At 37.6% G+C, this 26,520-nt stretch overlaps 1 protein-coding gene across 3 annotated transcripts in view; it reads right to left on the reverse strand.

Moving 5' to 3' along the window:
• Positions 1–1,498: 1,498 nt before the first annotated feature.
• The window catches only part of grk5l (G protein-coupled receptor kinase 5 like), a 43,408-nt gene continuing 18,386 nt past the window's right edge, over positions 1,499–26,520 (reverse strand). Inside the window, exons 2-16 of one of the 3 annotated variants that reach the window (XM_043247668.1) lie at positions 20,265–20,360; positions 18,700–18,812; positions 13,735–13,812; positions 13,534–13,631; positions 12,941–13,033; positions 12,430–12,493; positions 11,360–11,500; positions 10,979–11,169; positions 10,855–10,892; positions 10,646–10,735; positions 10,003–10,211; positions 8,245–8,382; positions 6,984–7,121; positions 6,093–6,224; positions 1,499–5,015 (exon numbers count right to left, since the gene is read on the reverse strand). In XM_043247668.1, coding sequence (XP_043103603.1) covers positions 4,932–5,015; positions 6,093–6,224; positions 6,984–7,121; positions 8,245–8,382; positions 10,003–10,211; positions 10,646–10,735; positions 10,855–10,892; positions 10,979–11,169; positions 11,360–11,500; positions 12,430–12,493; positions 12,941–13,033; positions 13,534–13,631; positions 13,735–13,812; positions 18,700–18,812; positions 20,265–20,360 — 1,703 coding nt within the window. In that variant the 3' untranslated portion in view covers positions 1,499–4,931. Of the gene's footprint in view, positions 5,016–6,024; positions 6,225–6,983; positions 7,122–8,244; positions 8,383–10,002; positions 10,212–10,645; positions 10,736–10,854; positions 10,893–10,978; positions 11,170–11,359; positions 11,501–12,429; positions 12,494–12,940; positions 13,034–13,533; positions 13,632–13,734; positions 13,813–18,699; positions 18,813–20,264; positions 20,361–26,520 lie in introns of all 3 variants that reach the window. The other 2 variants (XM_043247669.1, XM_043247670.1) reach the window with 2 other exon arrangements.

Genomic DNA, 26,520 nt, shown 5'->3' on the forward strand with positions numbered 1-26,520 from the left:
CCCCATGGATACTCTATGGGGTTCAGGTCTGGGGAGTTTGCTGGCCAGTCAAGCACAGTAACACCACGGTCATTTAACCAGCTTCTGGCGTGTGGGCAGGAGACAAATCCTACTGGAAAATAAAATCAGCATCTTCAAAAAGCTGGTAAGGAAGCATGAAGTTCTCTAAAATATCTTTGTGAACGGGTGCAGTGACATGCAGGACCTAGTTCTTCTCCATAGCCCAGGTAAACACCTCTGACGTTGTCTGTGGATCAGGAGTGGCTTAACAGTAGGAATACGACAACTGTAGCCAAACACGTCTGTGAGTGGTGGCTCTTGATGCCCTGACCCCAGCCTCAGTCCATTCCCTGTGAAGTTCACTCAAATTCTCGAATCGATTTTGCTTGACAATCCTCATAAGGCTGCGGTTCTCTTGGTTAGTTGTGCATCTTTTTTCTTCCTCTGTTAACATGCTTGGATACGGCTGAACAGCCAGCTTCTTTGACAATGAATGTTTGTGGCTTCCCCTCCTTGTGAAAGGTGTCAGAGATTGTCTTCCGGACAACTGTCAGATCAGCAGTCTGTCTCATGATTGAGTAGCCTAGTGAACCAAACCGAGAGACCATTTTAAAGACCCAGGAAGCCTTCGCAGATGTATCCAGTTGAGTGGCATGCCACCCTAATTTTTGGAGATCGTGACTTGATGGGATTTCGTTAAACGTGAGTCTAATTCATTACAATTAAAAGAACCAAAGACATAAGCTACTTCAGTCTGTCTGAATTGAATTTATTTAATACACAAGTTTTACATTTTGAGTTGAACTACAGAATTTTTCATGACATTCTAATGTATTGAAATGCACCTGTATATTAGTGCTGTCAAACGATTAATCTTAATCTCATCCAAAACACATTTTTATTTACGTGTGTATCGCATTTATGTATATACACGCATGTGTATATTTAAGAAAAATAAGTTATCTCTTTATATTATATTTATAATAGTGCTGTCAAATGATTAATCACATCCAAAATAAAAGTTTTTGTTTGCATAATGTGTGCTGTTATGCATATGTAAACACACACACAATTTTTTTTATATACATTCACATTTGTACAATTTATATTACAAATATATTTGATATCCTTTTTTATGAAATATATACATTCATGTGTATTTATATATATATATATATATATATATATATATATATATATATATATATATATATATATATATATACACACAACAACAAAGTATACACATATATTATGTAAACAAAAACTTATTTTGGATGTGATTAATCATTTGACAGCATTACTTTATATATAAATTATATAAACATGCAAATATTTTTTAAATATATACGTGTGTGTATACATGTATGTATATATGTATGTATGTATATATGTATGTATGTCTATGTATATGTCTATATATATGTATATGTCTAGCTATACACACACACATTTATTTAAAATCAGTTGAAAATGAAACCATTTAAACCAAAGCCAGTCAGTATTCCTTACCATTTATTATTAAAAGTTTTACGTTTACCTTTCAAGATATTCATGTACGCTATCATAATACAAACACGTTCACATTTCTAAAAGAACTACACAGTTGTGTTCAGGCCAGCACAGGTTTTATTCAGAAGGACTCCGTCAGGTTTGGCTTCACATGCAATCAGCGCAGTACAACACCTCTCTTTAAAACTTGTGTGCGTGTGTGTTTGTGCGTGTACATGTTTACATCATGTGAATGACTGAAGTGACACACAAAGTGCAAACCGTATCATGGGCACTAACCTGGACTAGACTACTAAAAAGGAGGCACTTCATTGGGTTTTTTTTTCCAGAATGTAGTTAAAACTCGCTTCAAGGCTTAAAAAAAAACAGTTGATACACAACTGCACAAAAAACAATTAATCCAACAGTAGCCATGTCCTCAAAAACTGATTTTCTCTAGTGAGAAATTTCAGTTTTTACTTGTCAAATAAATACCAGTTCAGTTCCCTTTTAGTTTGGTCATTGTTTTAAAGGCAAGTTCCCTTTTATGCAGCAATTACGTATCTCTCACCACACGTTCATTTTGTATGGAGGACATAAAGGAAATGTACATAAGAAATGCATCAACTCTCAGTCTGAGGAAAGGTTCATCGTTTTTCTAAACTTCACAGATTACTTCAGAGGGACAGCGGAGAAATAGAAACCTATAAGCTTAAAGTTCAAACCGTCAGGCTTTTCATTTACAGCCTTTTTTTTGTTTTGTTTGAAATGACGCTAATAATTCTAGTTAACTGTGACTCCAAAAAACAAACCAAAAAAAAAAAGTGGCGAACCTCCATAGATCAAATCAACACGTACTTACCAATAGAACATATAATATCAATTTACATCAGTCCCCCTCAATGATATAGAGTGCTAGAAACACTTAATTATTATATAAATAATATGCACGGTTTATCTATGCATACACAGGGAAGTCAGAAACATGACTGACATTTGCCAGAGTACCAACTAGATCACTATGGTAAAAACTTTCCCCAATCTGGAAACGCACCAAAGTGGCAAAACAATGACTATTCCCTGTAATGGTAAATTAAAAGTACTTCTGGAAAAGCTGTTGGCCGCCATTTTTCAAAAATAGGAGAAATGCGTCAACACGAAATCAGAAATTGGCCATGAATCGTCACGACTAACGACGGCGAGCGGCAGCATGGCGCCAAGCACACACAGAGATCAGCCCCCAAAACCGACAGACACGCTGGCCCCGCTCCATGAACATCTGATTGACCGTGCGCTGGGCAGTGCAATTTATGTAACACGTCACGATACAGTGCAATAACCGGTTATGAAATGGTAGAACCCGCGCTAAGTATGCACTTGAACCTTCAGAGGACATTTCCGGCCCGGCAAATTAATGGCACAACCGATGCATCATTTGGTAAAACACACATCAGCTCAATGATTGGAAATGACATGGCACTTAGCGTACGGACTCGTCAAAAGTCACCATTTTAATACACTTGATTTGTCTTGGGATGCGCTGATGAGCGTATAAAAACCTCGGGAATGGTATCGTGAACGCTAGATTACAAGGTCGAGATTCGTATTCCGTTCAGTTATCTATTAACTACCGTTTAAGAGGAAACGCTACAGAACTAATCACAGATCCTCTACGCGGGGATATAAATGCATTTGAGGGCAGTGCGTTCCGGATTCGGGACTGAAATCCTGCACGCTTCTTTAAAATGAGTACATTTACAGTTGGGAAAGATGGATGAAATGTTTTTCTACCAGTCGGAAACGGTATAAATAAGAGATAACAGCTGCTGAGGTATGAAAGTTCATGAGTCTGGTGTACTGTGTGTGTGTTTTGCCAGTTTCAGTCTAGTAGTGGTTGAAATCGGATGAAATGAAGGCATATTTCTGGAACACCAAATCTGGAAGGAAAGCGGTTTTGTTGTCCTCTAAGTATAAGTGCTCAGCTGTGGCGTGATTATGGTGTAGATCATTAGATGGTTTCTACTCGGAGCTGCCGCGATGCAAATCAAGCATATTTTCAAACCGTTTTCCACATCAGCAATGTTTAAGTAGAGTCCAGCGATGACCTCCGATTTAACGCCAAATTGCCTACGAAAGCTGAAGCAACCAACCGGTTCAGTCATTTGTTTTCTGTAAATCAGCTAAATGAGCCACTTGTGAATAATGAGATGAGAAGGACTCCCTGACTGACTTGTTGTGCTGTGATTGGCTATGTGTCTGCTGGTAGACGGCCTACCTACCCAAAAGCCACTCCCACTAAAGATGGCTCCACCTTTCACCACAGCCGAAGGCCTTTATGCACAAAGGAAGTGATCATACGGAGATACTTTCAGCTTACGTTTAGCGACTGACAAACAGAGCGGATGAGATCTAGATAACGGAATTTAGTCTTAAAGGGACAGTGATCAAAATGATTTTTTTGCCATTATTTGATCACTCTCATGTCGTTCCAGATCCTGTTTCTTCTGTTGAGATATATATATATATAAATTCTAGATAGTTATTTGGAAGAAAGTTGCTAACCAAGCAGTTTTGTTTCCCATTCACTTCCATTGTTTTGTGCAGTCGATCAAAACGGTTTGGTTTCCAATGTACTACTTTTATGTTCTCCTTAAAAAGGAAAGTCATACAGGTTCGGAACGACATGAGAATGAGAAAATCATGACTAAATCCTCTATCCCATTCAGCAGACCGGAAGAGTTTGTTTTTCAGCGACGTCACGAAATGAGCTAAATGATGTATCGTTTCATTTCCTTGTGCTTTTAGGCCTTTCGTCACTCTCTGAAGCGAAACACGGCAACGGCTTCCTCTAGTAAGCTCTGTCTTTGGCCTGAGAGTATGCAAGGCAATGCACGTTTTGGGTTGAGGTTGGAGGTGTTACGTGTAGACGGAAAGAGAAAAAAAAAGGGCTGGGTAGGTATTGCGTGAGGGATGGAGGAGGAAACGAGAAAGTGTGTGCGTTTGTGAGTGGATGTGTAGTCTCGTAAGTTCACTATATTAGCTTTCCTTTGCAAAAGAACGTTTAAAAAGCCCCCTTCCCGTTCCCTGTGGAGGCCTTTCTTTGTCGATAAAATCCCCTGAATAATACGAGTTAATATTCTGTCATTGTCAGTGGCTCTTTACTGTTCCAGCAATCCTGAGGGAGCGTGAGGTGAAGGAATAAATGTTCTCCTTTCTGTCACAAAACGGATAAATAAAGGTCTTTAAAACGGGAGCTTGTTTTGCCTCCTGTCCTCTCGGCGGGCCATGGATGGATAGTGAGGGCCAAGGCAAGGAAAACGGACTCTTTCACGCTCTGTCGACCGGTCTTTAAAGGGCAGGAGGAGTTCCTCACTCTCATTCTTTCCCCTCTTTATCGCTCACTCGCTTTTGTTCCCTGTAGTCCCGCGGCAATCTGTCCACTAGGGGGCAGAGTTTGACATGGAGTCAACAGAGTTGACGCTGGAAGACGAGACCCGGCTTTGAGCGATGGTCACCTCTGGATGCTGAAGGGTGACAGACAATGACAGACAGAAATAGATCACGTTAGTGACGATGTTTAAATGCTCTCTCGCATATAGACGTGTGCAATCAGGGGCCAAAATGAACACTCGACAGCCGCCGCATGTTATGCAATCAGATATTACTCCCATTTATTTCTTTACTTTCAAAACAACTGAAAAATTCTCCCTTTACTTTTTTTATTTTTATTTTTATAGAAGGACTAAATAAAAATAAATGTGCACGCTTTAGTTCAGTCCAGTTATCAAATAATAAAAAAAAAGACAGTAAAGTTCAATTTGTAATACGATATTTTTATTTCAAATAACTGTTGTTTTGGACTCTTTTCATCTGAGAATACTGAAAAAAGGATAACGTTTTTCCATAAATAGGACACTTGTTTTCAACATATAATAATAATAATAATAATTAATGTTTCTTCTGAAGCATATCAAAATGATTTCTAAAGGAAAATATGACACTGAAGACTGGAGTAGTATTTCTAATTTTCATCACAGGAATAAATAACAGTTTAATATATATATATATATATATATATATATATGTCTAGAAATATTTCAAGATTTTTTCCTGATCAAATAAATATTTTCAAAAACATAAAAAATTACTGACTCATAAAAGGAAGTTCTTTCATGACTTTTTGTTTACAGTTAAATAATCCCACACTAAAACATACAGATTTTAATCTGAAAAAAATAAGAAATCTGTAATGAACAATATAAATTACAATTCTTAATTTCTAATATAATAAAAATACTAATAAAATAAAAGTAAAAATCTGTTTACTTATCAGTGAACTATTTTGCAAAGAGAGCAAGAGAGAGAGAAAACAAATAAAAATGTTAATAAATCGCAAAATACAAACAAATGAAGAGTTTTGAGTTTCGACGTTGGCCGAGAGTTGTTTTTGGCCCCTGTGTAGAAAGCTTCAGCCTAGTCGCTGCTGTTCTGCTCTACACGTGTGAGCGTGCGTGTCCTGATGGGGTGTTTGACCTGGTCTGTAGTTAACTATTGTGTTCTCTGGGGTGTTCCTCTGTGGTGGAGGTGGAGGAGATCCTCACATGTCTCCTAAAGATCCTGTCCAGCAGGCTACGCCGAGGAGGCTCGGGAGGCTGGTTCCAGTCCAGGTCAGGGGGCCGCGTCCCCTGGGGCCCGAATACGTTAAGGTCACTGAAGCACTCCGTCTCGATCATCTGCAGCAGAGAAGAATAGAGAAGGAAGGAAAGAAGAGAGACACAAAAGAGACGCAGACAGATTAACACAGAAAGAGAAACGTCAGTGAGTCATGATCAAATTAAACCTTATTTTCTTAACGTCTTTCCTGAATGCATAATTACGGTTCTGGGTGCTGATTGGTCAATGCAGCCTTCCTGTCATGCTGATATATATTATTAATACTATTAACAACAACTGTACACCTTAAAACGTCAGAAAAGGTCTGCCACATGCAATGCTAAAAATAATACTGGGTTGAATGATTCTGCTAATAGGAAGCGATATATTTAAAAATGTATTTACGTCATATTAAGGATAATTGAAATCATTCATATAGTTTGTATAGTTCAAATGAAATTTTTTACTGACATATCGCTTAAGACATTTTTTTTTTTTTTTTTTAGGCCTAAAATGTATTTTGATGCCACTATTGATGATGACTGCATCATCTTTAATAATATCGGTGTTTAAATGCTAAATATTTCAGGTGTACCTGAAATAGTTCCACTTCAGTACAATCAAATAGCACAATTAAAATGCATCAAGTATAAAATGAGTTGTTCCAGTTTAGCAGACTTTAGGTATACAAGTTTAGTATACCAAGAGCACAATTGCAGGTTATTTTTATTAAGTACGGAAATATGCACAGTAAAGGTAAATACATTTTAGTATTTATTTTTGTTGAATCTGGAAAAAAGTGTCATGTTGTTATGCTGGCAGCAGCTGGGATTTCATACCTCATTTTGCCATGGGATGGAGACACTGCCAGTGGCAAACTTGGAGTAGAAGTCATTGTCTGTTTGGTCCAGGTTGACTCCCTTAACGGTGGAGAACTGCTCAATGTCCAGAACATCTTTACAGTAGACCGCCCTGGGCTGTGAAATTAAAACAAAAAAGAAAAACAGAGTAATCATAGAATTTTTTTTTGCCATGGAATAAAAATAGAAAAGGTAATATTATAATTATTATTATTATTATTATTTTTTATCTTCCCTTCTGCATGGTGAGAGAAAAACCTCATCATTTTATTTAATGAGTTTCCACAGAATTCAACCCTTTAAAGCCTATATTTGATATGCACATTTCCATGGCCTCTAAAAAATATCAACATAACCAAAACTTAAAAGCATGTTGTACACAACCTACTACAAGCCTTCTGCCATTTGATTTATGCTTTTTTAGCAAGTAAATGACTTTTCATGTATGACTGTATCGATTTAAATCAAGTATTTGTACAGTAAGAATAACTTACATCGTCAGTAATATTTCAAGATGAACATTTACCGGATGGAAGCAATCAACACAATGTTTCTGAGGTTCAAATCTGATCCATCAGGCTTTTGAGGAACATTTGTTTGTTAATCTCTCAATCGTCATTGTATGACAAATTATTTGCTTTTATAAAAAGAAAAAAAAAAAACACTTGTTAATTATTAACTAAAACATTTTCCTCAATATTTTTTTTTTTTTTCAATATTTAATTTATTTTTGCTGCTTATTAATAGTTTGTAAGGTAGTTGTTAAGTTTTGGTGTTGTAACACAGAATAAGGTAAATGTAGAATAAGACATTACCATATGCTTAATTAGCATTAATAAATGGCTAATATTCTAGTATTATGCATGCTAATATTACTAATAGGTGTAAGCGGAAAATATAACACTACCAAACTTACCATAACACATTACTGGGAGATATAGAGTGAAAACTGATATTCATATGCATTTAAATGTAAGCAGACTGCTCTTTCTGGCCACATAAACAATCATCTGCACTGACTTGAATGTTTTTGCTCAGTTAAGGCCTCTGAATAAAACTGAGGTGTTTTTCTTCCCAAATATGAGCTACATAGTCTCACTATATCATACTATACGAGTCTTTAAAGCCTGATGTATTAAATATGAGCCAAAACACATTTTTTTTAAATATATTTAGTCTAAATCTCCAATAGATTGATATCCCTGACTGTTATTTCAGGCAGATGAGAACAGGGACTCACATCAGGCACAAAGGAAGGTTCCAGAATGCCGGCCTCCAGCCTCTTGAAGTTGATGTTCTTGAAGAAGGGGTGGGCTTTGACTCCCGCAGCTCCGTCCGCCTGGCAGCCGAGCCTCTGCTTGGGATCTTTGGCTAACAGCTGCGGGACAGAGAGCGGAGAGCAGCCAGTCAGACACTTGCGCATTCTTTAAAAGCGGGGGAATGTAACCTATTAAACCACGGCCGAAGCCGGTCAACGGCTTCCAAACACTTGGGAAAAAAAGAGCACGCGTGCCAAATAAAAGACGCTACAACGGGGCAAACATCCCAAAACTAGGGTCAGCAATCACAAACCAGACATCACAAAACCACACGCGGGAACGAGTGAGGCTGGGATCTTTCGTGAGGCCGTATGTGGAGGCCATTTGCATGAGGACTACGATTTTTAAATGCAAAACAGCTTTAATGGACGGTCCACCCGAAAAATTGTCATCGCTCACTCATCCTCATGTCATTCTGATTTGAATTTAAATCTTATGGTGAAAACAAAATAAGAGCGTCACATTTTCCATTTCAGATCGTGCATGCAGTGAAGAGCAAAACAAGCACTCCACGTGATTTGGTATCTATCATCAAGTCTTGTGATGGTTTTGTGTGACGACCAAATTCACGGTGCGCTCTGCTGAGACTCTCAAATCTAATTTGGGGGGCAGCCATCGGCTCTCAGAAGATGGGGGCAGTAAATTCATTTTTGAAAGAAATTTCTTCTGCTCACCAAGGCTGCATTTCTGAGATCAGAAATATATTAAAAGCAGCAATATTGTAAAATATTAGCATAAAAAATTATATTGCAATATTTTTAAAAATTTAATTCTGCTGTCAAAGCTGTATGTTCAGCATCATTAATCATTCTAACATGCTCCTTTTATGATCAAAAAATATTTATTTTTCAGTGTTGAAAAGTTTAGCAGACTATTATAACGTGATTTTTCATGATTCTTTGATGGACAGAGTGTTCAAAACAACAGATTATTTAAAACATTACAAATGCGTTTACTCTCTTAATATAATGATAAATAATTACTAGTTATTTAACTGCATGAATAATTGCTTTCATAATTAAATAACTGGCTTTTATACCACCCATTTACAAAATCAAATTGTTAAAATATTAATTGGTACATATTTACTTTGTATTATGTTTATCATTATCTAGCACGAACACTTTAGCCCATATAAAATTACATCGTAAACTGGTTGTTTTTAACGTTTACATAATATACATCACATGCATATATATTTACCAACAACTTTAAAAGTGTAATATTTAACTCAACTTTAACTTTAACTGAACTTAAGTCTCTGTTCACTCATACTATAAAATAAAGTCATACGGGTTTGGAGCAACACAAGGGTGAGTAAATGACACATTTTTCATTTTTCAGGGTGAAAGCCAGTCGCATGGCACAAAAGACAACAGAGGCTCCTTATAATATATTTAGATTATTAAACAATCCTGAACTGAGCTGGTCTCAGAGAGCTCATTATCAGCTTCTTTCCCAGCACTACCAGCCAGAGAAACGAGCCAAACAAACAGAATGGACTCAACTTTACCAGCTTTGTGCGCTCTCTCAATGGGCTCTAAATCAGCTTCTATGGTGTGTTTGACTGAAGGGATAATGCAGCTTTGGATACAAGCTCTTAGTTGTACTCCGCTGCGTCATCCTGGATGTTGACTAGCATAGAAACTGTGTGCTCTGCGCATGTGTGCGTGTCTCACCATCCTGCAGATGGCTTTGGTGTCTTCTGAAAACTTGTCGCTGTACTCCTCTTCCTCCTCTTGCACCCTCTTCTCCACCTCTTCTCTCTTCACTCGTTCTTTGCGAGCGCGGAAAGGCGATCGGCCGGCAGTCATCTCATAAATCAGACAACCCAATCCCCACCAGTCCGGACTCATGCTATAGCGCTCGTTATTGATCACCTCTGGAGCTGTCCGTCAATACAGTTTGAGTTCATCAATCAATAAACAACGTTTTAATGTTTCATATTGCTATGAATAGGACTGATCGGTGCGGCTAAAAATAAATATTTTTCCTTTCAATAGATCCACTACCATTCAAAGGTTTGGGTCTGTACGATTTTTTTTTTTTATGGTTTGGAAAAAAAGTCTCTTCTGCTTAACAAGGCTGCACTTATTTGATAAAAAAAAAAAAATACAGTAAAATAGTAATATTAAAAAAATTAAAAATGATAAATTCACAAATTAATTTGAATTATTAATTATATAAATGCATTATTACAGCATGCATCCCATCTTCAAAACTTGAATCCCCAAACTTTTGAATAGTACTGTATATCAAGAATTAATTTTTGTTTTGAAAAATCTTCAAGGTGTATAAATCAGTGCAGTTAAAGATCATTACCCATGTAGCCCACGGTCCCCACTCGGCCACGGATCTGTTCTCCATCAGGCACTTTAATGGCCAAGCCTAGGTCTGAGATCCGGATATGACCTGTAGAAAAAATACATAATGCAACATGCATTTGTTGTTGCATTTCACTGTACATAAAGGTAAAGAAATGTCACACTTCCTTACTTGGCTCACTTGAAGGAAAACTTGATTTGACTTACCATTATCATCTAAGAGTATATTCTCTGGTTTTAAATCCCTAGAATGATAAAAAGCAAGATTAATAAAATAAAAATGACTTCATCATCATCATCATCGAGTCATTTGAGGATTTGAGGTGCACACCTGTAGACGATAGACTCTCGGTGCAGGTGCTCGAGACCGCAGCAGATCTCAGCGGCGTAGAACTGCACGCGCTCCTTCTCAAAGCCCGGGGTTCCCATGTTATAGATGTGAAACTTCAGATCGCCGCCGTTCATTATGGTCAGCACCAGACACAGGGCATCTTTGGTCTCATACGCGTACGCTAAACTAACCTGAGAGCCAGAGAACGATCAGGATGAGCAGAATATATCCGTTTTGATACTTTATTACATAATTAAAAAAAAAGGGAGAAGGCACCGAGCCTGTCTGACCACTGAATGGCGAAAGATGTTTATCCCAGGTGTAAACCAAGCCAGAGGAAAGGAGATGAAAGATCACAGATAAATGAACGAATGCACTTACCACAAACCTGCTGTTGACCTTCTCCAGAATCTGCTTCTCATTTAGAGCCATGGCTTCCCCCTTCCTCTTCTTTATCCTTTTCTTCTCCAGCTTTTTACAGGCGTACATTTTTCCTGTGGCTCGCACCTGGCACGCACACACCTGGGCGCAGATGGACACACGTTATCATGCACAAAAAGTTACCTGCGAAGTCACCTAAACTGCATGCGCAAAAAATGCATTGTTGATAGCATAGAGACACGTACAAAGAAGGTCATTTTCTGACCAAGCAGCTTTGTGTTTGGTCAGCACAGAATAAATTTGCTTTGTCCAGCAACAGTGTCTTTTGAAGTTTCAGTAAAAAGACTATATTTCAGCAGTGCAGCGCATCTGTCTTTATTACTGATATTAATCATTTTAAAAAAAAGTTTCTTGAGCAGCAAATCAGCATAGTAGAATGATTTCTGAAGCATCGTGTGACTCTAGGAGATTTTGCTTGCGTTTAAGTTTCACTTGTGTTCGATGCAATTTTGCCACAGTGACCACCAGAAAGCCACTTGGCTTGAAAGTAACTTCTGTGTTCCTCTTTACACATCACAGTATTCACACTTTTTTGCAACATTTTGCAAGTGTGATAACTTCATACGCAGCACATCACACAAACAATGCTCTTTATACGAGGCACACAGGGAACTCGACTCAAAACTGACTCCAGCAGAGTTTGCCCTGATCAAAAAAAGCAGCGTATGCCGTTTAGGTATGTTTTGAAGCTGGGATGCTTGGTTTAAGATAGTCCTTTTGCTGGTTTAAGATCGCAATTTAGCTGGTCCTTAATCCCAGCTTCAAAACATACCTAACCGGCATATGTTGCTTTTTTCAGGAGGGTGATGTTAGCATATTGCTAAGCTAACAGTACGACCTGAAACAACCATTCTGGTTATTAAGTAAAATACAATGAGACATTATGATGTCGCTGCCTGTATTTCGAGCACACATATGACGTCTAAATATAGTCTAGGGTTTGATTCAGAGCAAATTAGTAAATATTCAGTACAAACACAGTTCAGGTTATCACTTCAAGATATCCTCACCTCTCCAAAACCTCCTTTCCCCAGAACTCTATACTGACGAAATGTGTCTTTCGTGATGGGTTGTCTAGAAATAAAACCACAAAATCTGATAACAAACCAGCACAGACAGGAAACTTGACATCCATTAACACAACATTACATTGCAATTATAAGCCACGTTCAACGAGAAACACATTTTCTGTCTGTGGAACAAAGCTGTTTGTAGAAACTATTTTCATAACTTTTTAATGAGCCACTTGCGTAGATGCAAATGTCGAGATCAGTTTATATCTAGCACCGACTCAAATGTTTTGTGACCAAAACATACTTTCATATGTTGAGCTGTTAACAATTAAGCTAAAAAATAATTAGCGTCCGAACTGCCATAACAGATGAATATGATTTATCAAGATGCGGGACGTCTGGTTTAAGAACTGGCTAAGATCTTCCTCCAGCAAAACAAAGGAACGAAACGGTGCCCAGACTAAAAGGCTAACGGAGAGGGTAAAGCGAGATGAAGTGTGCCACCAACCTTTCGAGCATTTTCCATTGGAGGAAGCGGTCGAAGTACATGCTGTTCTGATAGTCAGCAAAAGGAGCACCACTTAAGTAGTCATGAAGAGCTCTGTGAGATTTTAAACAGTATGGAGACCGTTAGACCAAAGGCAGCTCTGTGAGTACCAGAAGTAAAGAGCTAACATTAAGCAGTAGTGTTTACTTGTTTAATAACTTACTTCCCAGTAAAAAACTGCACAACTTAATTGTGAATACTGCCTTTATTACGTAGCAATTATTACGACTGTGTCCAAATTATTGCATGTTAAAAACAGTAAAATAGCCTTTTTTATTTTATTTCAAGTACTTTGAAATATTTTTGCACAGCTCGCCAGTGAACAACGGCTCTGTCTCCAATAAAGTAGTTTTAGTTAAAAATATAAGTATTTGTTTATGTGGCATCAAATTATGGAAATAATGAATAGCTTTTTAATGCAAATGTAAAAACACTTTGCCATATCTGTAACTAGAACGGTTGGGACCATGGTTAAGGTGTCTGAATTAGTGTAGTGTAGTTTAAAAGCAGCAGAGGTCCAGGTTTTCACACGTGTGTGTTTGCATGCGTCTTACTTGCGACAGTCACTGAAGATCTCTTTGCAGGGGCTCAGTTCTAGATTTTCTCTGCAACTTTCAGCGAGACCTTCAGCTATATCTACACACTCAGAGGACTGTAGAATAAACAACATGCTCTCTGATTACCGATGCACACGGAGACGTTCAAGATCCAAAATTAACACACACAAGCAAGAAGAAAGTTAAACCAAACCACACCTGCTTGGTGAGAAACTTCTTGATGATCTCATCTCCTCGACTCTTCCTCTTCTCGTCGGGTGTCACCTCGTAGTCCTCCTAAATGACCAGATACAAACAGATTACTCACAACAGGTTATAAATGAACTGTAAGATAAACGGGCCATAACATAATCCAAAATATACACGATACCATATGACATAATGCATCTAATTTAGATGTTAATAAAATAGTAGCCAGACTGAGGAGCCAGGCTGATGCATGTTGCATTTAAAAATGGCAAAATGCAGTTTCTGGGAGCGAAGGAGCACAGGTTTTGTATCGGTCCAACGAGAAAGCCCCCCTGAGATTTCAGCCTTTGTCAAATTTTAAGGTTTATAGCATTGCATTTTTTGGATGAACTATGCATTTGATTTATCAATTATAAACATAACTGGCAATCGGTTTCATTGTGAAAATGTTTATAAATTGTTATTGTCAAGTGAAATCAACTTGAAATAAAATAAAAGAAAATTACTATTAGCTGAAAAACTTAATTTAGTTTGATTACTTGAAAAGGCAATATTTAAATTTTCACTTTTAAAACTAAAGTGTTAATAGTTTAGTGTTATAACTAAAAGAAACTGAAAAAAAATAATTAAATAAGAAAACTGAAGAGACAAATTTGAATAGAAAAGAATATAATAAATAAATATATACACACAAATTAATACTGCAGTTGTAGACTATATCAATATAAGCTAAACCTGATTACTTGTGGTCCAACAACACAACTTTTAAGGTGTATGCAGTAAAAAAAACTAAACAAAAACTGTCATTTATTTTTAGTATATTATTAATTGTAAAATCAATTTCAGAACCCAGATTATGTAAAAACAAAACTATGCTTAGTCACTTTATAAGTAAGTCAGAGAGTGTCTTCCTGTCTAAGTAGGTCTTTTATTCCTAGGATAAGCTTCAATGTGGCCCAGACTTGTATTAGTCAAAGAACTATTCATGTGATGCTAATATGGACCAGACTTTGCGCCGATACTCAAAAACCTCAAGACTACCGAAACTGAGCCCAACGGAGAGTATTAAGTGAACTCAAATCGCTTGTTGAACACTGAAAAAAGTGAAACTACATCCACTGACTTCACCATTTCAGTCGGTATCCATTTCTATATGCTGAATGAGGCAGAGGCATCATGTAATTGAGTCTGTGAGTGATTACACAATGAATGAGCTCCACAGTCTGGCACGTCCTTTCCCTAAGGGCCGTAAATGTGCCTATGTGTGTGTGTATTGGGGGGGTAATGCTTGATGACACCCTCATCAACACCCTCGTGCTCCGTGGATCCCATTACGCAAGACTCTCCATGACCACCTGCCCCCACTCGGTTCTGTCCCGAATGATGTAAACACCTACACGAAAGCATATGTACCCACAAATAGGCTTCTGCTCCAATCATGTGTCCGCACACGCGTCACACATATGCTTCACGAGTGCGCACACACACACACATGCTTCATGAAGCCCACCGTGTGTGACTTTAGGTTGCTTGGTAACCAGCCAGTCAACACGGCAGGATTCCATAAGGTCCTGGAGCGCCACAGCACGGCCCAGCAGCGTCACTAAATACATTGAACGTCATTACATAGTGGGGGACTGTGTGTGTGTGTGTGTGTGTGTGTGTGTGTGTGTGTGTGTGCGCGCAGGTACTGCGCCTCCACACATACAGCAGTATGATTTCCATTCCCCTTAACACGTTTGGCAACTCCTTCACTGGAAGATTTAAAATAGTGCTGTGAGTAATGATGAGGGAAGAAAAGAATGTTACACGGAACGTTCAGAGTTTAATAGAAGCTGTTTCTATGGAAATAACTGAATCTAGCGCCTAAGTTAAAGAAAGACGTTCCCCCAGAATTATTTATTTGTCATCAATTACTCAATGGGGAAGCTCAAACATGCGTGAGAACATACCTGAGTGGCTTTTGCTTGTCAAGCAAGCATGTTTGAGCCTAGTCTACCATACTCATGGGGCTCTATGTATGTGCGATGATCTAGGTTTATAAAACCTTAAGAATAAACGTGTTCACCAATGTGTTGCAGTTTAACATAGAAGAGCGTACACTATTTGCGTTCAGTGGATACTCTCAAAAAGTCATTCATGTTAAACAACATCTCTCAATGCTCTTGACTAAATCATTTTTGTAACTTAAATAAGAATAAATATATATTTAAAGCTATAGTCCGTATATTTTTTTGGTTAAAATATTTGATCGAGTACATAACCAGCCAGTGTGCAAAACTATTGCCTTTAGCTTGATTCAAAACGGTTAGCTTGTAGTAACGTTTTCTAATTTGAGTGGTATGGGTAGGTTTTCGTGGGAAATTCGAATATGGCACCGCATCATAAACATAAAGAAGCTGTCCCGGCAAGTAATATAATAACCTTGGACTACCTGAGATTTGTTTTTTTAAAGACAACCGGTTAGCTTTTTGGGTTTTAATGTGAAATGTGAAGAGACTAGTCTGTACATAAATTGAAAATCTACACACTGTTACAGTAAAGAGCTAACAGTGGAAGTGCTTGGAGCCAAGAAATAAACATTACAATATACATTGTTTTAGAAGTATAGCAACAAGACCTTAATATTAAACATTTAAACCAGGTTTTCAAACATGGCGACAAAGAGGCAAAACTTACGGACTGCAGCTTTAAATGTGCTTTTGTGTGTATCCCGTTTTAAAATGTTGTGCATCAACATTTTAACTTCAGCATGAATCTATTCGACATGAACAATTATACAGATAAAATGAGTAGCTGGATATAAAATGTTATTCAAAAATGAAAAATGTTATTTGTGCAGAAATGTGTGTCTATGCATGTTTTAATGAATATTTAACGCTTAGGTCTTGTGGCTGTACTAAAACAATGTAAAACAGTCATGTTTTTTCCTCGGCTTCCATCGCTGATGGTTTTTCGCGACGCCCATACTGTACGTTAACCTGCACAGAATACTTTTTTTACGCTCTCATTACAACTGTAGACGACAGTGACATTGACAAAGGAGACAGGGCTTTAATTCTGCTCTCTTAGCCTCTTTTGAATGGGAAATGATGGAATTTGCTATGCCTGCATGTTAAAGGTCACCGCATGGAAAAAAGCAGAAAATACAAACACACATACACATACACACACAGAGAGAGAGAGAGTTCCAATCATAATAGTGGTTTGAGAACAGACCTACGTCAGTGGCTCTGAATGGTACAGTAGAGCCACCGGGCCAAAACAAATGGCGGGCTGCCTCTGACACAGGGGAACTGGGCCAATCTGATGTGTGCGATAACATCGGACTATTCCGCCTCCACAGAGCTGGAAAAACAAAACCCGGACCAAAAAGGTCATCGGCATGCACATTTCATTTGTCTTCGCGTACACACAAACCCGGATAGCGCGCGAAGAGGTTTCTCGCGTCGAGTTTCTCGTGCCTCTTTCCTTGTTTCGCACACACAGAGATCTCACACAGAGCAGACACAGACAGTGCTGTCTAACTCGCCACAACAATTGAGATCCCGCTACTTTCTGACGTCAGAGCGGGCCTCAAAAAAATCCCCCGGGCTCTTTCCTTATGGTGGCTCGCACAAAACGCGCATGCACGCTCGCTGCCTGCAGAACGTATGCATGCATACATTAATCATATTTCACCATAAAGATCGAATGGATTTGAAGCCCTTTTCACTATCTAATAAGATTTCTGTCTGCATACATTGATGTATTAAAATAATCATTATAAGAACATATTTATAATAATATTATGAAATATAAATGTGTAATTTAGATGATAGCCACCGTTCAAAGGTTTGCAGTCAAAAATATTTTTTCATTGAAAGCAAGGATGAACTGATTTCAACATTTGCAATAAAGCAGGAACATTTTTGATTTCACAGGAATACATTTTTAAATATGTTCAAAAGAAAACGGCTATTTTAAAATTGTAATAACGTTTCAAAATATTACAGTAATTAGATCAAATAAATGTATCCATTCAGAAGATACTTTTATATAATTTTAGGCACTACAGTTACAATTGTGGGGTCCTATTTTCTAGTGGCTATAAAATACATTTTATCTACTTCAGACAAAATATATTTTCATTTTCTTCTCTTGATTTTAGGTTGAAACACGACATGACAGTCTCTGTGAGATTCACTCAAAAGTAAATTATCCAAACAAGGAACTATAATTATGATTCATTTAAATAGAAATAAGTGGTCCTTTGCACCTTTAAATGACAGCTACTCTTCCAAAAATAACACCTAATAAAATCCCACACACGATTACTACAATAATTCTAACTAAACATACCATTGTGGCATTTCTGCTCGTTTCATTAGCTGTAACACTGTAACCCAGGCACGATTACAGTGCTTTAATGTTAAGGACATATTTGGTTTATTTCGCTTGACTTTTAAATGACATTTACGTTCTTCCCTGAAACACATCAAAAAAGCTTCCCTATTCACTCACACGGATACACCGCACAAAGGGTTTTTTTGTTCAAATGAGAAGAAGAACATTCCAAGACACCATAAACAAGACGAACACCTTTTCCCTGTCCTGAAAGACACACATATACTGTCCCATGTTTTATTATGGCGACTTCCTGTCATGGGTTCAGGTTCCCGAGGTTCACAGTTTGGGGTCTTTAAGGGTGTTGGTGAAACCAGACAATGGGCTCTTTCAGTGACAACATGCTGGTCCTGATATTTTGGGCTTTACTCCATGATAGCCCGAGCTAGTCATGTGGGAGGCATGTTGTCCAGGCCAGTGGAACGTTGGAGGGTTACGAGAAACCCGAGAGATTTTGAGTGAGCAATAGGTTTTGAAATAAGATGAACTGCTCGAATGAACCAGCAATTAGTGGCTAAAAGCTGTTTATTTAGGGCAATTCTAAATAAATTGAAGTGCACTGAGTTGTGAAGAAGCGTGCATGTGTACCATGGCGTCCAGGAGTTGGATGCATCGCTGCAGCTCTGGACGGGTCTCACAGTAGAGGCGGAACAGAAGTCTCCCGATGGGCTGCTTGTCACACAGGCTGAAATAGTCCCGCTCTGAGACAAAAAAAACAAGAGTAAAACTTTACAAAAAAGGACTGTGGTGGTACAGTGATGCTTTATAAGGCCACTGTATAAGGTACTCCTGGCAAGTAGTGCATCAGCTTAATTCTTTGTGGCATGGATTTATCTAGATGATAGAAACATTCCACAGAGATTTGGTCTTTATTGACAGGACAGCACAGTTGATTCATGAGGCTAACCTCCTGTCCCACAGCCGCTCTATTGGATTGAGATCTGGTGACTCATTTGAGTTTGATTGAACTCATTGTCATGTTCAGGAAATACGTTTGAGCAAAATAGACACACTGAGTTACAGCCGCCTTTCTATAAGCTCAGAACCAGTCTAACCATTCTCCACTGACCCTCTCCTCCGCACCAACAAGGTACTTTCATTCACAGAACTGACACTTCCCTTTTTTGGATTTTCATGGAAGCTGTGCATCCTAGTAGATCATCTGTTTCTGAAACTTATTCTGAAACTGCTTAAACTTTACCAGATCCTCTCGACCATGTCTACATGCCTAAATGCACCGAGTTGCTGCCATGTGACTGGTTTATTAGATATTTGAGTTAAAGAGCAGTTGAACAGGTGTACCTAATAAAGTGGCCAGTCAGTTTACATCCCATGCATTTATAGAAAGGGGCATACTTTTGAAGAAAACAAAAAATGTACAATTAATTTACTTTACAAAATTGTGTGTAAGGTGTTCTTACAGTGAAGAGTCAGTGGGGTCCAAAGACTTTCATTATAAGGACTAAAACAGAGGAAATAATTCATACAGGTTTGGAGTGCTATGAAATATATATATATATATATATATATATATATATATATATATATATATATATATATATATATATATATATATATATATATATATATACATAATTTTTTATTTATTTATTTTTTCCCACAACTGCTTTCTATTTTAGTATTGTAAATACATTTCACAATATTGCTTGCTTAATTTAATTTCAGAAAACTTAAAAATCTTAAGAACTGTTGAACAAAATTAATGTGTATCCAATAAATGTGGAAAACTGTTGCTGGGGTGACTTATGTTTTGAAATTAAATTGAAAAAAGAAAAGAAAAAAAGAAGACACTCCTCTTCTGTTGCTCAAGGGACTGTGTGCAATATTAGACCAAATAGCATGCAAGACAAAAACATATTTTGCAAATACACTGGGACGAGAATGGCATCCAGACACCTCTGACACACTTTTCAACTTAATGTAATTTGTGGCCAATTCTCATCTCACTCGCCATTTCTCAGACTGTAAGCAAACTGGGACTAAGCCAATGGCAACGTAAACTCGGAGACAGCCAAACAATGGCGAACAGCAAAAGTGACATCACACTTGGCCAGAACAACAGCACAGCTGACAAGGAGCATAAAAATGACAGGAAGCATAAAAACAAGGCGCACAAAGTGTTGATACATTACCAATAGTTTTGCTCAACTCCGTGCACTGACTGATATGAGGAAAACGAAGGATCTCCCTCCATTTTTTACTTCTTCCTTTACGTTTCCCTCCTCCACCTAGACAGAAAAACAAAAACAAAAATAGCCATTTAAAACTATTTCCAGAAAACATCAAGACAAACAACGTTTGTATCCTTTAATAGCATGGGAAAAATATGAATCCATAATAGAATATTGCACTTTTACAAATCCCAATAAATAAAACACACGTGCAGGACAATAAAATGCTGATTTTCCCCAGGAACGCATTATATTATAGAAGTTTAATGCCGTGCGAATGTTGTTTCATGCCGTCTTTAATAGCCAGGATACTTTATGTAAACGCTAATTAGCTTTGAACCTCGTGAAATCTCCTCGTGACTTTGAACATGTGCAGTGTAATAAAACATGTCAGCATCTGGTCTCTCCGGCCGAGAGTAAGTAAGCTGCAGTTAAAACGAGAGTGTCATTTCTGACGTCAGCGCAGGTCAAAAATATGCATTCCCTCCCAAGAGAAAAGCTGAGCTTTTACAGCAAACCGTGTCGCTGTTTGTCTTATGAAGCATTCGAACTTATACGGGCCAATAAAACAGAGCTGCTTCTGCTACGCATTCACTAGTTACAGAAGTGCTCTTCATCGCTTCTTTCTCTCAAGGATTTGAATTCAAGGAGAAGACAGTCGATGGTGTTCCCACTCTGGAATGGGAACATGGAGCATTTAGCCATTGACCGTTCCAGCATTGTGAATAAAGCTGAACGTCTCCAAATACAAACAATCAGGGCAGTTAAAGCCTGACGCTGTTCCTTAAAGACATTCATCTCACGTACATGGCAGGCCTGGCTAATTAGGAGCCACCAGCTCATGAGACGCCACAAATCAAACCCTTTCCCACCAAACGGCAGGACCGTTAAAGTGAAGTTAGCGCTGGCCAGATTCAGCCACCTTAAATAAATACGAGAGGAATGTTACAGTAAATCGCTCAGACCTGGCAGGGTGATTTCTGGGTCTAGATTTACCGTTTTCAAGAGCTACGAACTATAACATCAAAGTCCCTAGTGGAATGTTTCTCTAGTTACTTATTCAACCGTTTTTATTATCTTTTTCCTGTTTACATTCCCTTTGCATCTTATTTTTATGTAGGAATTTTCTGTATATGCTCCTGCAAGTCACTGGCTATAAATACAAATCAAGCGTGGCGTTTTGGGACAGGGCTCTTATTTAACTACGACGCTTTTGGCCCAGTGGACTTTCAGGAAATAAACACTGTATTACAGGACAATTCGGTCATTTTTCTGAACGGCATATTTTGAAACTGACGATTTTAGCCACTTTTGCAGTTACATCAAATGGCCACCTTTGTCTTGCATAGGTACATTTTTATAGTTAGTGCAACTGAATTACAACTAAATCCTTTTATTTCATTCAGCAAAATTAGGATTTGTGACACGTTAAGAAATAATATGCTTTTATTAATATTGACATATTTTTGTTTTCTTTGTTCATTGCGGAACAGGTTTAAAGGAATATTTCACCCAAAAATGATCATCCTCCAGTAGTTCCAAACCTGTATGAATTTCTTTTTTTATGCCGAACACACAAAGGTAGATATTTTGAAGAAAGTTTGTAAGCAGGCTGTTTTGGGTCACCATTGAGTCCCATAGTATGTTTTTCCCTATTATGTAAGCCAATGGTGACCCAAAACAGCCTGGTTGCAAACTTTCTTACAATCCTTAGTAAACAAGCAGACCGAAAGAAAAACTGTTGGCTTGGCCCAAATGTACAATCGAATTAGTCAAATTTCTGCTAAATTTCGCAAATCAAAAATTCCACTGTCTACTGCCAATAGTGTAGAGATGTATGAAGCTAACAAAACTATGCAGATTTCTGTTGGTGAACAGGGCAAATAAATCTCTGTGACCAACTTGATCCTGATGCAAATGTTTCACCCTAAAGCGAAATTTCGTGTGGATTTCTATTAAAATGACTGGATTTGGCGTACAAAGGTGAATGTAACCGCACATTAAGAAAATTCATTTGCATTTATTTGACCTTAATCTTTTTCACAATCAACACTGAAAGACTGTGTTGATTTCCCTCCGTTTACTTCATCACGGTTTTACAAATGTGTATCTTTATGTTGGCTAACATATTTAAAAATTGAAAGTCAGAATTTGGGCCTGGGACAAAAGACAATAAAAACTACATGAAAAGCGAGGAATAGAAATGTGGGCAAGGTTGTTTCCAAGACCCAAGTTTTAATATGACAATCCCATAACACGCACACAAAAGTTGGTTAAATTTGTTAGTTTTAATAAAAACCAATCCATGGGCTATAAAAGTGGCATGTTTTTCATTTCACAAACAGCAGAAACCCGAAACGCTGTGCTGTAGAAAAGGACAGAAAAGATCGCAGGCCATCCACAACAAACGCAATCATCTGATCTTGTGAAGCGCACCGTTTGCCAAAAACCTGCTGCTTACATAATCCTCAATGCGTGTCTGTTACAGATTTAGGGGAATGTGACGGCAGGAGTAATGGTGACCATATTGCCACAGAAAAAACAGATGCCAATCAAAGCAGGGAGGAATGTTTGCTTTACATCACCGTGCCAGAGGTCCGCTCGAGTCGGAGCACGCATTACGGGCCGGCTCGAGTCAATGCATCAAACGACGCAAAACACCTGGAAGAAAGTGGGTCAGAAAACGGAGATGTAATTAACCTCCTTCCTTTTCGGTCCGTCTCGGAGCCAACTAGAAGAGTCAGACGGACTGAGAAGGTCAGAAGGCTCGCCGCTCGCTCATCCGAGTAACGAAAACAAGAATCAAACTTTCTGAGAATGACATTTCGAGAGCTTGATGGAGCTCCTGACGATTATTACAGCTGGAAAAGCGGAGATAAAGCACCGCCCTTGTGACTGCAGCGGGATGGGGATCCGGTCTCATTATTTGGAGAGGTTTAGGTGGATGCCAGGCGTATGCAGCTTTATGTAAATGTACTGTACATATATGCTTAACTGAAGACAACTCTAAACCTGAAGCCAGCGGTGTTCGTTTTTGGAAAATTATTGAGAGCGTTATTCATTTTACATTAGCAAGTTACATTAAAAACACAACTTCCAACCAATTTCCATTATCTTTAATTTCATGTTACACTAAATAAATGCTCCCAACCACTTTTAGTGTACATTCTGATCACTGGACTTTCTCAGTATTTTTTTAGTGTAATATTTGTTCTTGTTTTAAACGCAAACTGCTGTATTTAGCATCTCATTTAAATGTTTTTTTTGTAGGTGTTCATACTAGAAAGCGAAACTACGAAAGGAAGATACAGTTGTTGTTTTTTTTGCGGTGCATGCAACTTTTAATACCATTTAAATCTTACACTTTGTGTTCTGATTTAAAATTGTGAATTAAAACCTTTTTAAGATCTCCACTGAATAACAAACCCAACAGCTAAATATTTAATCCTCATCATTGGGAACTACTCCTCAAAAGTCAACAGGTCACATGCGCGCACACGCACACACACACACACACACACACACACAGGCTGAAAACAGCATTATGAAGGATACCAGCGCTTGGCATTTACGAGTGCTTGGCAAACTCGCCGAGTGCCGACACATTTAGTTGTTATCAGTATCAAAGTGAGCGAGGATTCAGTCCAGGAATTCATGGCATGAAATACTGTGGGACACGGCACGCTCAGGCGCATGTGTGTGTGTGTGTATATCTTCATTTAGGAACAACATGCCTTTATCAGTTTAAGCCATACCTTATAACATGAAAAAGACTGTCCTGTAGATCTCAAAGAACGGCTTACATTCAAGAGAATATAATAAATGTGTCCCGAGGTGCCCAGCCTGGCAAGATTTTTGTGTTTTGAGAAGCTACATTTAAAAAAAAAAAAAAAAAAAAAAAAAGTGAATATTATTTACTTATTATAAACTTAATATGCCTGTTTTCTGTGTGAATATATTGTCCTATATGTAAATATATATTCCTGTGATACAAAGCTGAATTTCCATTGTCTTCAGTTTTACATAAAAAATTAATATGCTGATTTGCTGCTTACAGAAATCAAGATACTGTTTAATTACTAAAAAGCATTTATTTGAAATAAAAACTTTATGACATCGTGGCACTTTGATCAATTTAATGCATTCTTGATCAACAAAATTACCCCCCCTCCCCCTTTTCTTTTTTAAACAAACATATATTGTACCCCAAACGTATGTGTACAGTACATATACACACTATATCAATTCAAGTCAGACATCAAAAATTTTGTCCGCTTTTAATTTACAGATTTTGTGTCTTTTTTGCGTTTTCAGCACTATTATTTTTGGACTATTGCTTGTAACATTTGACAGTCAATCAAATTCAACATTTACAACAGCCGTCGCAATCCGGACAGCATTTACAGAAAACCCTCATCTGATCAATACTAAAACACACAGCATATAAAGAATGACAGGAAATCAATTTTGCGTCTCTTTGCGTAACGCACACGATAGCGTTACATGTCAGCTTATTAAAACCGAGGCCGTATTAGGTTGAAGAATTAGTAAGCCTGCTTAATTTGTTCCATAAGACTCCGACTACACCCTTTTGTTTCATGTCCGTTTTATGGACGTGACCTAATGTGCGCGATATAAAAATACGCTCGCATCTGTCAGAGACACGACAGACACACACCCCGCATGACGGCAGCATCTCGTCATTTACTGCGGCGCTCTTTTACTGTCGATGATTGTTTTACTTGGTGATTCAGAGGTTTAAGTCTTTAGAGAGCAAATTAGCTACATTTAAATGCGGATTATATAACAATTCGAATAATGGGAAGCAGAGTTGTTATGGGAACGACAACTGTGAAATAAAACAATAAATTGAAGAACCTGTTCAAGTAATTACGCTCACTCGTCTGTGAGCATCACATTAAGGGTATGTTTATTGACCGCATGTCCGCAAACTGAAGCACAACCCATTTTATATCGTCGTTTAACGCCACCTCAGAATCCAGGCTTCAACTTCAAAATATTCACAGAATATACAGCGGCTTTTTAAATATACGTGTCCCATGAGTGATTCTGTGGAGTTAATAAATGTAATAAAAGTGTAATAGTGTAATAAAAAAAACTGATATGACTAGGAACTTGTAAAAAGTACACTAGGTGTAGTAAAATTTTCCTAATAAAAAAAAAAACAAACAAAAAAAACATAAGTCAAATGTATAAAATATAAACCAAATATTATACCTAAAACATAATACATAATAATACAATTACATATATATATATAATAAAATTTAACTAATAAAAAAATACATAATAATAATAATAATAATAATAATAATAATAATAATAATACTTAGTATTTATATAGAACTTCATACATGGAATGCAACTCGATGCTTAAATATGTTAAAAATTCAATATAATGCTATTTAAAATATATATTGTTCTATTCTATCATTTTCTATCATAAAATGTTTTGGGTTTTTTTATGCAATTATGTGCAATATTGACTAAAATGAATGAATATGAAAAATGTCAAATATTGACTAGCGATATACATAACATTTTCAGCAAAAGAAAACGTTATTTTACTATCCTGAAGCATACGTACAAATTATACACTAAAATGCTCAGAGGATGAACTTTTTTTATTATTATTTTTATATTATTATTATTATTATTAGGTTTTATGCAATTGTGTGCAAACAAATATTTAAATGAATGAACAAGACGTGTAAAATATTGGCTAGAAATATAGAAGACATTTTTGTACAAACCCCAATGTCTGCCATCATATATATATTTTTTTTTTCAAGTGCATAAAGCATGTAAAGGGTGTGATCGCCTGCACTTCTTCATGCAAGGGTCGCTTAGGAGAGCTGAGTGAAAGTTATTAAGGTGTGATGTCTGACAAGAGGGAAAAAAAACGAAAAAAAAAAAACGAGACCAGCCACAACCCAGTTTCACTTTCTGAGAACAAAACGACATTTTTATGTGTAATGCTTATTTTGTCTGTGTGTGTGTGTGTGTGTGTGTGTACTATACCGGTGGCTAAATGTACGTGTGCGACTGTGTGAACTAAAGAGGAACCTGAGCATGCTTTGATTGACGAGAAATCTGCAGCGCTGCCGTTTCCTTGTATGGTTATAGAGTCGATCTGCGAGGAGAGGTTTTTCAATGATGTTTCGTAGCCCAACTCATGTCTGATTGCTACAACGGA

The sequence above is a fragment of the Puntigrus tetrazona genome, chromosome 8, assembly GCF_018831695.1.
Source record: "Puntigrus tetrazona isolate hp1 chromosome 8, ASM1883169v1, whole genome shotgun sequence".
NCBI classification, from domain to species: Eukaryota; Metazoa; Chordata; class Actinopteri; order Cypriniformes; family Cyprinidae; genus Puntigrus; species Puntigrus tetrazona.